The 15,656-nt window shown below is 32.3% G+C and overlaps 1 protein-coding gene across 1 annotated transcript in view; it reads right to left on the bottom strand.

Annotated features, from left to right (window-relative positions):
• Positions 1 to 15,656, bottom strand: part of Smp_134590 (putative unc-13 (munc13)) — a gene marked incomplete at both ends in the record, with an annotated part of 112,000 nt that overhangs the window by 13,518 nt on the left and 82,826 nt on the right. Inside the window, 6 exons of the mRNA XM_018798726.1 lie at positions 1,472 to 1,616; positions 3,753 to 3,907; positions 6,651 to 6,891; positions 9,394 to 9,726; positions 11,449 to 11,626; positions 13,919 to 14,036. Of these exons, the coding sequence (XP_018653639.1) occupies positions 1,472 to 1,616; positions 3,753 to 3,907; positions 6,651 to 6,891; positions 9,394 to 9,726; positions 11,449 to 11,626; positions 13,919 to 14,036 (1,170 nt within the window). The remainder of the gene's footprint in view (positions 1 to 1,471; positions 1,617 to 3,752; positions 3,908 to 6,650; positions 6,892 to 9,393; positions 9,727 to 11,448; positions 11,627 to 13,918; positions 14,037 to 15,656) is intronic.

Here is a 15,656-nt window from a genome sequence, read left to right as displayed (position 1 = left end):
GCTTCAATTGACTCATGAATCAGTTCAATTAGATATAAAAAGTGAGCTGTTGAATAATGATTTTAAGTAGTATGAATAAAATAACGAAATAAATGCAACATTTTTTAAACAACACATACAGTATACTCAGTGAAGTGTTGGCGTTAAAGAACAACATAGAATTCAGCACAAATCCGTGCCAATCTACGGTATCACACTTCAAATCAGTTACAATGAAAGAAACTTGTCCAAGATAAAAAAAGAAGTAATGGTAGTAATGCACCCAGCGATGAGAAATCAATAACAAAGAATATCTCAATATAAAACATGAATAAAAGTAAATTGAAAAGGAAATGACCGTACTTAACTCAAACATCAAGGAGAACAGAGAGCAATTATCTTAAGCTACGTCAACCAGTTTTTTAATCCAGGAAATCTATATTTTACAAAATAATTTAAGACTCTAGTCATTAATTTCATGTGGTAATTTCACATTGTCTATATCTAGTTCACTCCTGACCTTATTTTGAACCTGATCTTATGTTAACCAGAGAAAATACAAAATGGGGTCTGTATTAGTTGAGCCAGAATAGTATATTTCTAAGTTTATCATACTTTTTGTGATCATCCAAAATTATGTTCTTTTTCTTTTCTTTCTCTCTCCTTCTGGCTTTTTTAACTATACGTATTTGTTTTAACTTTGTTCCAGAGCAATTTTTCGCTTACCACTAGATATATTTCATAGTTTAAGCAATCTTTTGAAGTCTGATCTAAACCTACAATTATCATGAATCTTCAGTTTCCTGTAATAATTATAACTAACATCAAATGAATAGACCAAAATACAAACCTTTTTTTAATGAATCAACTAAATTTTTACTTCATATCTATTAAAATTAATGCCATGGAAAATTGTGTAAAATGCCACCGTCGAAATCTTCAACTAGATTATCCACTAAACTAGCTCTCTCATCATTCCGACTAAACCTACCTAACAAAATTTTGAAATCTTGATAATCAGCAACGTTTAGAAGAACTTTTTCAATAAAACACTAAACTTCGATTAAAGCATTGGCAATCAGAATAATAAGAACTCAGTTTCAGTGATATTCATATACGTACATATGCATGATCAACTATTGAGTTGCGAGTGATGTCACATTTATCCAGTCCTCTGATGTTGGTCGAAGGAGTAGACAAACTCGACATTGATCACTACTTAGTGGTCAATCAATTATTGTAAACGAAGTGAGCGGTTTCTCGAACAGTTCTAGGGTAACGCTTTACTATGTGTGTTCAAATTCATCAGGAAACGCCACTTCCCGGTAACTCCGTGTTGACCAGTACCAACTAAAGCGAAGCTTAAGACCAAAGTTTCATTTTGACTACCTCCAACCACCTAATATATATCGAGTGGTCTTTCAAACAAAATGGGTAGTTTCATAAAACAATGAGTAATTTGTATGAAAAAAAATCTGCCATCTCAACTAACCTTCTGTAAAAGTTTACCACATTCACGTGCATGTGAGCGCACCCCGGCTTCAAACTGATCAGTTAGTTGGATAGCTAGTTTATCAACTACTTCATTTAATCGACCTTGAAGAGCACTTAAACGATCTCGAGTGTTGGATTCAAGACTGAAAATATAAAAATAGCAACGTAAAATGCGTGAGGTAAAAGGGTTTACTTCTGGTCTTTGTCAGTAGTATTTATAATACGATAATACTGTCTTTGAAACCTAATCAACATCTAGAAAAGCATTGTTTTCGTCATCCCGTAACCTTTTAAATATACTGAAATTATAGGCGATAAAGTTGGAAATAAACACAATGTGATTAATTATCTGTAAACAATCTATCAGTCGCTTAAGCTACCGTATTACTGATGAAGGTAAATTACATAACGTTATCGTTTATAGTATCTAGTGTAGCCGAAATTTCTAATGTCAACTGAATCACTTTTAAAAGTGTCGTATTAAGATATAACTTCTTGAAGAATGATTACGAGATTTAAAAAAAACAATCCTTTTTGATGGACAGATAAAAGTAGACCCCATCAATAGGCATGTGTACTCCCAATATTATAAGTAGACTTTGCTGACGAGTGCCAAATGGCATGAGACCTAAATCTAGGGTTTCTTGTTAACTATCTCCAACCACCTAACATCATAGAAAGGTAAATCTAGACAAATATTTGAAAAGATTAATACTACAAAAACAGGTGTTTAGTCTATTCTATTTTTTCAATGAATCTCCAACTAATACCAACATCCATTGAAAACTACTCTCATACTGAGAGTATCAGAATAAATTGTTTGTTTAATTGAACCTAGATAAGTAGGTTCAACCTCATAAATGCTGACTGTGAACTACCCACTTTATATAAGTTTCAAATTTTAAAGAATAAACTATCTAATGATCCCCTTCATTTCTCTATAGTTATACTGCCAACATAGGTTGTTAATAAAAATCTCATTCCAAAATAATTATTCATGAAATTAATGTTTGTTGTATCCCGAAGAGAATTATGGATGGCAATTTTGAGAACTATCTATGGATCAATATGATATGTATATTTCCTATTGTGTAGTTGTTAAATAACTAAACTATTCATATTCGTATCCCTCTTATTAAAAGCTTCATTTTGACCCATAGACTATTATTATTATACGATTTACCATTCTTTAATTATCCCCAGTCTTTTGATTTCTGTTCCCCCTATTCACAGCCACATTTGGTCAAATCTTGTACAAATGTTATTTTCTATTTTATGGTACGATGTGGTCTGTTTGATTGGTATATAAACCCAGAATGTTTATGAATAACGATTCATATTGCAGAAGCTGTTATTGGTGTTCTGGACTTCATTGGTTGGGCTAGGCAGAAAGCAGGACTGACAAGTATTCAACACTGCTCATAAGGTTTTTTGTGTATCATTGAACGATCAATAAATTCACTCCTCTCTAATTGGCGGTCTTATCACGTTCATATATCAAACAGGACACGCACGCACCCACACGTTATAACAATGTTCATAGTGATTTTGTGTAATTTTAAGCCAGCTTCCAACAAACCGACCGATATAAAGTGTTCTCTTTAGTTCTCTATTCCAATTTACCTCGGAATAAAAAAACGAAAGATTTTTTTCCCAAATAGGAAACTGGGCCAGTAATAAAAATATTAATTGATTTATCGATATTTTGTAATACTATCGAGGTTTATTTTTTGTTCTTTTTTTGGTATCTTTCCAATTTATAATCCTTTTTTTAAAAGTAGAAAACCATTATTTTTTTTAAACTAATTTATATTTGATAAATCAGAATAATATTAATTAGAAGACAAAAACATTTAAATAATTGTCAGTATAGGGTTTTGGAGATTGTTGAGTTTTGATTAAGATCATAAACTGACCAATTTTAGACCATTATTGAAAACCTGGAAGCACTGGACGGCCGCTTCGTCCTAGTATCGTACTCCTCAGCAGTACGCACCATGATCCCATACACGGGACTTGAACCAAGGACCTTCAGTTCTAGTGACCTAAAGGTTAAGTCTTGGCGCGCGAGACCGAAGGTATTGAATTTGATTGCTATGTGCGGGACCATGAATGTGCACTGTTGAAGAGACCCATGCTAGAACGAAGTGGGTGTCCAGTGATTCCAGATTATTAATGATGGTCTAATATTGACCGGTTCATGATCTTGATTATACAATTGTCATTAGAAAGTTAATGAAATGGGAAAGAACAAATAATAGAAAAAGTGAAAAACCAACCTTTCACGTGCCATATTCTCATAAACTTTTTCTAGTTGAACACGAAGTTGTTGTGTATTATTTACTAATATACAAGCTACACGTTGATCCGTTTTATATGTTGGGAAATCAGCTAACACACGATCAGCATAAGCAAGGAGAACTTTTTCAACAGTCTAACAAGTTTAAAATAATTTAGGAGTAGAATAATAAAAGATAGAAAAAAAGAAATGACGATGGATGAATGAAATCTTGTTGATATAAGTTAGTGATAATCAACATAGAATATGGTATATATTTGAATTAGCTTTAATTACTATACCATATTAGCGTGACGAGATTTAATTTACGAGATGAATTGTAAATGAATCGAACTAATGAAGTAGTAACGGTATTGCGAAGGACTAAACATTGCGAACATAATTTAAACAGAGAATGAAATGATAAAATCTATATGAACAAATAATGGAAGTCAATATCTAAGGTAGCATAGTGAGAGAATGCATTCAGAATACTGTGATTGACTCTGAGGCATGTCATATAACGTTTCCAATCATTAATCGTGGTTATGACACTAGCCTCATCCAGGTAGTCAGAATCTACTATCATGACTCAGACTAACAGTCAATGACTTTATGGACCTGTTCTACGTTTTGATTTTCTTCCAGAATACTTCTTTATGAGCTAACATCAGGCATTGATAATGAGCAGTGGTCAGGCATGCACCACATGCCCAGCCACCTTGGCTGATGAAGGTCAACAATCATATCAGATGAATCACCATCTTTGTCAAGTACCCAATCCTTAACCTCAGCATTCATTATTGATTGTACTTTCGTTCAGTATAACAATGATGGCTTCACCATCAAACCTTTTTTAATTTCACAAAACACAAAACAGCAAATGAAAGTATCTACCACAACTATGAATCCGTACCGTTCTTTCCGATTTTCCTCTTATTGTTTTCATAATTACTATCGTTTTACAAACCATATACACACTCTTTCGCTCTCCCTTTATGTCTGCATACCCACACTTCATTCACTTCGTCTTCAATAACTCTACCTGAATGGAAATCTTCACTTAGCCATTCACCAATCTGACTTATCAATTTGTAAATTAGTTGATTTTTAATTAAGTCACTTTATTCTACAATGAATTATGTTGTCGTTTCATTCTCTATTCAATCATAAAATAGAAACGTATCAATCAATTATCTTTATTTGTATTTCTTACTAAATAAAAACGATATGTCATATGAAGAAGTGTCTTTTTTTGTTGTTTAAATTCCTTTAGATTAAGTGTTCTCATGATTGAATGTTCAATCGTATAGATAAATCGTATTGAACGGTTCAATTTCTCTTCTCTTATTTTGAAAAATAACATGAATTGATGTGATAAAAACAAAAGAACAGACAAAATCTAATCAGAAAGGGCTATAATTAGGCATATTAAACATTGCACATCCCGACTATATAGATTAATAATGTGATAATACTAGCTGTGAAGCATTTCGAATAGTTCAAATTTCCCTAACGGTGATATGAACAACAAGACCATGAGTTTGCATTTCTAATGAGTCACAGAAAAAGTAGGACAAAACAGTTGTAAAGTGATTTGAAGTAGTCAATAGGACCGTGAGGATAGATCTAGCTTTCCTGTCATTATAGATATCCGTCAATAGAGTGCATCGCTCGAATCCACGAGAAAGCATAGTGGAAGCGACATCGAGCCACTCAAACTTCTAGCGGCATTAAAACTTGGGCAATAGCTTTAGATAAGCACTAAAGGACTAGACCATCAAGACATTAACCACTACTTCATGATCAGTAAATTGTAGATATTTCAATTCTGATAGCAGTCAGTCGTAATCTGAATGGCTAAACGATAACGTCATGAAATACGAGACTGGGGGATAGCAACTTAAGCTGACCTGGAGATCATGATTTTGTTCAAGATTACAGGCACACCCTGGTGACACCAAAGTCAGGCAGTATTTTCAAAAAATTAACTTCATTCACCTAACATCTCAACATGGTTAACGCGACATCGAATCACTTATACTAATGGCCACATTGCAATTTGATAGAGAGCACTAAAGAAATAGGACTACTTGAACTTCAACTATTTTCGAGTTCATGTTAGCTTGCGTGATGAACACTCTGTTGAAAGATCAAACTCAACTATTTGATCAAATTAACCAATCAAATATAAATTTTGAGTGAATAGTTGTACAAAAATAAAGACTTATGCAAATCTTGATGATGTTCAAATCAGAATCCAAACTTTCTTTAATTAGTTCAGCTAAATCGTAATCATAATTGTCAATATGCTTCCATACAAACCATCCATTCAATTTTCAATGTTTTTATTTGCTTGAAACTGACTTAAATTCACATTCATTCATCGTTATCACTAAATGATTATAGATATACATATATGGAAAGAGGTATTCTGTGTATTTATTCAGTATTTATTCGATTAACATGTATTAATATCCCTCTGTCAACCAGGTAATATATCGTGATTGACTGATCGGCTAATGACTCCTGTCTCTCACATCTTCACATCCGTCAAATGACAACTCAGAACTAACCTATGGAAAACTGGATGTGAAGTCGTAATTTTGTATAGATTATCATGATTTACGGTTATATAAGATATGAATTTCTTTGAAAAGAAATTACCCCTTCAATTGTGACGTAATAACTTGTATAGTTTTGGACGGTATAAATCGTGTGCTTGGGTTTAAAATAAAGTCAACCGGTTTAGAAATAGTTTAGTAACTAGCTCATTTCAGTACATAGTTGTTTGATGAAGTTAGTCGTTGGAAAAAACTTTATTTCAGTAAATTTGTCTACAGTTAAACGCAGTTATTTGATCAATCGTGTAGATATAACAGTTAAAGAATTCACTTACTAGTGAGAATCTATGGAAAAAGTGTCCTTCAACTTGTTTATCTGGACATTCAAGTTTACGTATAACATCGAAACATTGATTTAGTTGAGTGAATACATCAACAACAGAATTTGAATAGAGCACATGTTCACTGGAACATTGAAAACCATCTTGTTTGTCACGATCATAAGCATTTCTTAAATAATTTGCAGATACTTCATCATTCTCAGCTAACCAAATCAATACGAGACCTTCAAACCAACTGTAGTTTATGAAAAGAATGAAAAGTGACAGAATGAAAATTAAATTATCCAAACACTAAGAAATGTAGTAAACTCTGTAGTTATGCAGATATAGTGTGAGCTAATATTGTCTAGTTTTATTTTACAAACTAACAATCAGTGATTGCATTAGGTACCAGCTAAAGAAACAATCATAGTACCCTAATTCTACTTCCAGAACATAGTTATTTTTTTAAAGATCTTCAAGGATTTTAAAAGTAATAAAGGATAAAACACTAAAGAACTATGAACACTTGGATAGTGTTTATTCTCCAAATAAAGTTTTGTACAGAAAATTGCATTTCATTTTTACACTGTTAAGTCTATCACTTTAAACATTTTACAGTATTGAACTCCTAACTAGTTTACAGACGTGCACAAAAATCAACGATTCTTAAACTCTGAAGGAAGTTAGAGGGTGGAAGTATGATAGAAATTTCGCTTCCTGAATTAGATCAGTCAAGAAGATCAAGTCACGACCAATGACTTAAGGGTTATGGAAGCTTTAAGTAAAAATTCGTACTTATTGATTACCTTAATGTTTGATTAGTCAGACTAAGCAAAAACAATTTAACTGTTTGTCAGTCTTTTATATTTTATTAGACAGATTCCTTAAACTTTCCACAGATTTGGTCAAGCATAGTTGAATGAAGTAGGTGTAACCATTATTAGGTACAATATTAGTACGATCAATATTCATAGGACAACAGGAAACTCAGTATTGATTACTGAAATGCATGATGGGTTCAAATTTAGACAAGACATAAAAAAACATTCAGTTGATGGATCTTAATCAAACAATAAGAATTAAACTCATAATCTAGATTTTACGAATAATTAACTCCCTCGTTACTAATATTACGGTACTGCCATTTCATTCAATCAATAGTTTGTGATTAGCCAATATTGAATAGTTTCCCGTACAAATATACCACCAACGTATATCATGACAGAACAACTTAATTCGATATTAAATGTATATCTTAGTTGCATTTGTACTAAATACAATTGTGGGATGTCACAAAGTTCAAGAAGTCTACTGTGATAGTTGTCCAGTCAATAAAAACTCATTTTGTGACCTACAGATAAAGATGTTCTTACTCTGATTTGGAAGAATATGTCAGTCATTCTGAAACAATAATCATGTGTTCATATGAGTGTTATAGTAGAATAAATGAAATGATATTAAGTCCACCTACTCAATGCACAGAAACATATATATAGTTAACAGAATACAAAATAATCTAATGTTTAACCAATGTCTCAGAAAAAATACAGAATAAATGCTCCTGTGATACAGAAATAGATCATGACTCTTTACAAGAAGAATTTCAACTCATCCAACGGTTTCATTTATCGACCGTAACACTGTTCATGCAAATCAATATCAAAGTATTCTATATTAAGTATTCACAATTATTAAAAAAAACCCAAGATAAATTGAATAATTACTTCAACCAAGTGTAAACCCAGACAAGAATTGAACGGTGTGATAATGGTTAATTCACTCGATATGCAACCATTTAACCAGTTTTCTGGACCCCATTTCACTTACTTTGGTTTTGGGTGAGTGATCAATTTCGCTAGCCTTCGATACGATGTATACAAAAATCTGGACTTGGTAAATGAGTCACATCAATGAAATGTATAAAGGTCTTAACGCAGAACCATTGAGCTGATATCAAACAGGCCAGTTCACTGTTGTTTTTTAGATGACATAAACAATTGTTAATTTGATTAACCGATAAAAGAGATCTCATTAAACTTTGAAACATCCTACATTGATAGCTTTTCTCAATTCTCAACACATGGATTCAACGTTTGATGGAAACAACTTTTCACCTTATTTCAAAGTAATGAGTTAAATGATTAATTTTAGTATAGGAGATTTCTGGGGCTCTTTGAATTTTATAGTTTACATCTAAAATATGAATTAGTCACTCATCAATGGCGCTGATAGGTAGTTTTTTTAATATGGTGGATTGACTGAAGGTTAATTTGTTAACTATTGAATCCTAACTCAGTGGTCTTAGAGTCAAGTGCTCAATGAAAGAAGTGATGTTCTCGGACTTGATCTGTATTAAATTTATGGATACACTCATTTATATAGTCGAAGACTAAGACTAAACAACTATCCAATGCTTTAATTGAGATCATGAACCTATCAATGTTAGGACACCATTGAAAATCTGGGAGCACTAGACGGCAGTTTTGTTCTAGTATGGGACTTCTCAGAAGTGCGCATCCACGATCCTGCATATGGCAGTCGAATCCTGGATGCGCACTATTGAAGAGTCCAATACTAGGACTAAACGGCCGTCAAGTGCTTCCGGATTTGATAGGTTCATGATCTCAATTAAAACTTAACAATCTCTACAACACTATACTGATAATTATCCGACGTTTTCTGGTTTTTAACAGTCTCCTAACTAAGATCAATCCGTGATGTGAAGTACATAACTCCAATTTTAGTCTTTACTTACCGAGGATAATCAGGAACTGAATTTTTGAATCTTGCCAGTGTTGCTATATAAGTATTATAAAACCATTTTACTCGAAAACAAAGATTCATATAGTCGGAAGATTTGATTTTATTCATTCCACTTTTTAAGACAACTTTATTTTGTCCAGTTGACTGAGATGAATCATGTAATTTATTCACTTTTGATAAACTATCCAATATATCCTCTTCAGTATTATTAAAATAATATTTCGCTGTAATTGTATGCTGAACTAATCCATTAGCTAAATCTTCTGATAAACATTTCCATATCATCTCAGCTGACATATCACCTAGATTGATTTCATGTGGAAATCTAAAGTGAAAAGTTAGTAAAAACAAAATGAGATGACAGAATTCCTAATATGATTAAAATAAATGGACTTAGAAACTACTTTCTTCACTATAAACAAACATATTACTGAAGATTAACCTCTCAACTTTTCCCTAAACCATTTTATGATACTCCAACCCATCATACACCATAGACTGAGTGTTCTTTTAGCCAGAAACTGTGGCTGTTTATCTTTCTTTTTTTGAATAAATTATCACCGTGACCTTGTTATTCATCATTTTCACTGGGTCTTATCTCACTGATATACTTAATGACTGTTGGGTTCAAGCTCTTAGAGATGGTGTAACACAGTGGCTTGGTACATGAATTAGGTCCTGAAGATGTTGTCCTAAGTGACAATAGAAGCTGCTCCATTCATTATACCATTTTGCCCAGAAGAAATAATGCCAATAAAATGGTCAGATAATCATAAAAATAGAATCTCGTGGAGGTCTTTCTGCAGGTTACTATTACACTACTCTTTATAGTAGTGAACAGAGCTTCCCTTACTGATAGAAGCGTTTGTCAGTGTATTCCTAATGGGATCGTATTTCTTATGAGATATATTTCTGCTCATTTGTTATTAACTATACTATCCTCTTCTTTTTATTTTCTTTCCAAATATTATTCTTCCATTTCTTTGGAGTATACTTTTTTAATCTCTATTTGTGACAGGATTTACGTACTAAGATAAAAACTTTTTCTATAGTTAGGGATACGTGTCTTTCAAATCTACTCAGGACGATTTTTGTATATTTCCCTGTTTTTCAAGTAAAAGTCAAAAACATAGCTAATACGGATGGAAAATTACTGAGTTACTTATGAGGAGATTTGTGAAATCTAAAGATGGTTTCTATCGAAAACTAACAATACACTCAGATGTAGCCATCTTAAGTAGATAATTCTTAGCGTTCCAAAAAGAAACCATGACTTTTAGAGTCAGTCAAGTAAGCAGTTTTAAAGTACCTAGCCAATGATATTGACTGAATTCAAAAATATACAGTTATATTCCAACTCCACAGATCAATCATATCGTGTAAGCTGAAACACACCTAAAGGTTGTGTATTCGATTCTATATCAGTGAGTATAAAGTGATCATAGATGTGGAGCCTCAAACAAGGATGAAACACCATGTATTGGTTCTTGATTTCTAATACTACTCAGGTCGGTATTAGTTAACATTGGAAGCCATCTTCTAACTACTAATAACAATGAATTTTGCTAATCAGAAGAGGTTTTTTGTGGAGTTTTAGTGTTTGTATAATTGAAAGCATGAGTTAATTGAAGCTAGACCACCAAGGAAAACCTGGAAGCACTGGACGGCCGTTTCGTCCTATTTTGGGACTCCTCAGCAGTGCGCGAAACTGGTAGGTCCTGGGTTCGAATCTCACGAGGCGAGGTCGTGGAATTTTGCTAAACCAGTAAGATAATATCACCTTAATAAATGATATATCACTTAAGTTTTATCATATTAGCTAAAAATACATTTAAACAACTGAACACTCTCTTACTGTTATTCAATTCGAAATTAAAAGAAAAACAAAACTACTGTAATTATTCCACTTAGAAACTGTTATTAAATAACACAATAAATCTACACTTATCTTAAGTGGAATATGAATTATTATTCAAATATATCAGCTCCCTATTTAATTTTCTTCTTTAAAAATAAATTAACTCTCTTTATATAAATTTAAATTTACTGATTTAATACTGGTGCATAATGTTTTCGATCATCTTCAAGAACTGAAACAACCAATGTGATAAGACGATGCCAATAGGTCAATGATCGTATACCATCCACTTGATCTAATTCCCCAATTAACGATTGTCCAGTACCACTATTCATATTATCAGATACAAATTCAGCATTTCCAGATTCTGTATTGGTTGCCTTTATTGAATATAGAATAAAACAATAAAATCTTGTGGAAGGATGACTATATAATTGACGGCCTACTTAAACAACTGGGCTACTTGTTCCTGATATCTAGATATTTCAACAAGTTATCTAATTTTGTTTGTTTTAATACATTATTATGGCTATTAATCGCACAACTTATTCAGGTGCGTTTCTGAACGGTATACAACCTTTCGCTATAAAGGTTACAAAGGGCCTAATCAGAGACATCTGATACAAGTCGGTACAACACATAAAAAGTCATGGGAAAGCAGATGCTATGCATCTGAACTAAACAAAAGTTACTCAGCGTTACTCCATGAGAAACGTCATCAATATGCAATTCAGTTTGAGCAGAGCAGATCTGATGCTCCATATAGTTGATTTCTAACAACCTAACATATTATTGTGCAAGATATTATGTCATTTGGACTAGTGGCCATTTTACGTAATGTCCTTCGTAGGATTGAGTCACCCATAATAACAAGACGAACATGAAATTGCTGACTATTAGAGAATACTATGAATCAGTGTACATGATTTTTTTCTCCATTCCTGGTAATTGGCTTTCGTCTAGTAAGAAATTATCATCTAAACGCTTAATTTAAAGGCCGAATTACCATATATAAACTTTATATTCTTCAAACCATCTCTAATAATCATATAAACATCACACCTATTGAACAATTCAGTAGTAGCCTAGATGCAGTTGTTCAGTGACTTTTGAAACCAAGCTTACTGGGTTCAAATCCCAATTGTGACATTAATACTGGTGTGCGGGTACGTTCAGTTGACGAGTTTCAATATGAATGAAACGTGCATTTTGAATTCTACTACCAGAAATAATCCACTTTATGTCATTTAAGAGTTAATCAATAACTCTCCGGTTTCACTTACAAGTTAGTAATTGACTCAATCATAAATAGATAAATAACTAGATGATATTTCTATAACCATTTTCTCAAGAAAAAAAGAATAATCAATAAACATTTACCATGGTAACAGTTAAACTCTTTTTTACTTTCACCTATCATATAAAAAGAAGAATTAGCGGTATATAGAGAACAAAGAAAAGAAACATCTCGTCGTGTACTGTAGTCCAGGGTATTATTATTATCATTATTAATATTGTTATTGTTATTATTACTATTATTACAGTGAAACAAATTGTACTCAATATTGACAAGGACAATTGCCAGACTACATAATTATTAGTTATAGTTTTGTTTTCTCATTGTTACTTTGTTCCAGGAGTATATTAATAAAAAAGAAATACTTTTTTTTTAAGGAGTGGAAACTACATATTGTTAATTATAATTATAGTTATACTTGGATATCTTTCATTACAATAAAACATTTAAACTAAATGGTTCTTTCTTTGATATGATTGTTTTATAAAGTGTGAGTTTCCAGCAACATCTTGATGTATTAGTTATTTTTAGAGGCAGAAGGATTGCATGATGTACATAGTTTCCTAATTGCTGGCCCTAATCATAAGGAGAACTAATGCATACTTCACTGATTTGGTTTTTAACTAGAAAAGAAAACGCTGTAATCAAGATGCTGAGACTTCAATTCACATCATTTAGTAATTGAACAGCTTCCTTTAGGTACGCTTTTACTAAGATGATTAAAATGGGACTAAACACAGTTTAAGAGTTTCTTAACGATTAGTGTCCATCATTAAAAACACAAAGTGAATTCCTCTGTAAAATTAAGTTGCTTGTTTGAACAACTTCACTTTACTGTTAATAATCCATTTTGAATTTGACTACACTACTGGTTTCAATTAAACTGGCTAAATATTATTTACAGTATCACAATTGACCACAATTGATTGATGGCACCTAATATTCTTACTTTGTTCTTTTGTATTATTTAAACTTGGGTTAATTATGATTTGGTTATTTATTCTTTTAAGAAATGGCTTCTATTGAATCACGAAACGTCAGAAAATCTAATTTTTCTACTCTTTGAGATACTAAAAACATTTTATTTTTTATTTACAGCGATCTACCCAATGCTCAATTTATTTCAAATTATCAAATCAAACCTTGGTAATGATACCTACAAAGTACCATAATTGCTGAAAGTCAAAATAACTTTCATGACCATTATTGGACTACTTATCAACACCGGTTTGGTGCAGTACATGTTTGGATAAACGACATCAGATTATTTTGAAAATTGATGTCATTTACTAAGATAACAACTAACTTGCTTACTTAATTACTTACTCACTTAATTAATTAATTAGTGGCTTACCTGTAAACTTTTCCCATATAAATCATGTACATTTTCACAAAGGCACTGATAAGTTGCATGGATACAAGCTTCAATACATTCACGTAATATTTGACCTGTTCTTGGAGGTGAACTAAGCTCTTGAACCTTTTTTCAAGTGTGAAGGATAAAAAGAAAAATCGTGAAAGAAAATATTTTATATAGATCAAAACAGAAAGATTTGGCAAAGATCAGTCTAAATCTAAATACACGTCACCGACAAACTTCTTTTTCTTTTCTTTCTAACAACCCTTGAAACTTTTAAAGTGGACATTTTACTGAAATTTGTTAGATTTGTTAACTGATGAATTTCATCCTGCAGTACTAGTGTTAGAATCAATACTTTCAGTGGATCTATTGGTTTGATTTGAATCAAATGTTTGTCTAACACTAAGTACTATACCTTTCAAACCATGTTTAATTGTTGTATCTAGTCGACTTTTGTAACAATGTGTCAGGTTGAAGAATATTGACAGCTCCGGACGAAAATTTTCAAGTTGTGCCATCTAGGAGGTGGGCGATTTGGCCACAAAGCCTTCGTCGGCATTCTAAACAACGTCGTAAGCACATTATCGTCTTGAATATATTCTACCTCGACCTGATCTCTGACTTTGAAGTTGTTTATCATTTCTTTATTAGTTAAGAGATTGAGTTAATTTCGATATGTCTACTGACTGATGTGTGATAAATATCGGGCTTCCAAACATTCGCTAGTTTCTTTTATTTTCCCTTTGTTCAATATTTGGATGTTTTCCTGGTCAAACTCATGTCCATAGTTGTTCACATGCATTGATATAAACGAGCCAATGTCATGGCATTTAACAGTCAAATGATGTTCACATGGACGTATACTAATAGGATGACCATCGTTTTCTGTTCGATGCTGCTCTTAATTCCTGCATTTCATTTTGTGGACAGTGTTTGGTTTGGTTTGTCTACCATCTTATTCAGTTGCTTTCAATAGTAGTGATTGGAAAGATTTAACAGGTTAATGATATAAAATTTCATACATGCACATTATTAAGCTAAATGGGTTAGTGCATCGAAATAGCGATATGTAAACTAAACCATCCATCAATATACCAAATATCTTAGTAAAAGATCCGTTTATTTAAAAGGATTGTAGATATAAGCATATTTAGAAGGAACGAATTAGTTATATGATTGGGCAATCTGTATTTATTCTTTGAGTAGCACAACTTACGAGATGTACATTAACAAACGAATTAAGAGTAGATTCAAGGTAAACAGACTAGACAATCTAAAATACGAAATCAATAATGCACTAATTTGTACAAAAGCACGAAGGTTCGTTTGTAGGAAGCTGCCTGCTAAAATTCTTTAGACATTGAAACATCATTGGATGTCAACCCACAAGCGTACTGAATGAAGATATTGATCACTAGTGATGAGCATTCAGTTCATCAATACGTCCGACAAAATTTGTATACTTCAATATCCAGTTCTGAGTTGTGCTACTTAAATTCTATCACTTTTCATTGAAAAGTTCCTCCATTTATAAAGTTGCAGAATGTTAAGACTCATATCGGTGGGCACACTTGTACACCATTCTACTTGGTTACATACTTTCTGTTTGAACACGTTAAAATTGTAAATATAGAAATGCTATTAAAAGTGTAGTTGATCCACTTGCCTTTACAACACTTAGCAAACTAAAGTATTCACGAATATATTTGATTGATCAATCAAAAAGTCATTTCATTTTCG

The sequence above is a fragment of the Schistosoma mansoni genome, chromosome 7 (genome assembly GCF_000237925.1).
Source record: "Schistosoma mansoni strain Puerto Rico chromosome 7, complete genome".
Taxonomy (NCBI): Eukaryota; Metazoa; Platyhelminthes; class Trematoda; order Strigeidida; family Schistosomatidae; genus Schistosoma; species Schistosoma mansoni.
This window is presented reverse-complemented; position numbering and strand designations above follow the sequence as displayed.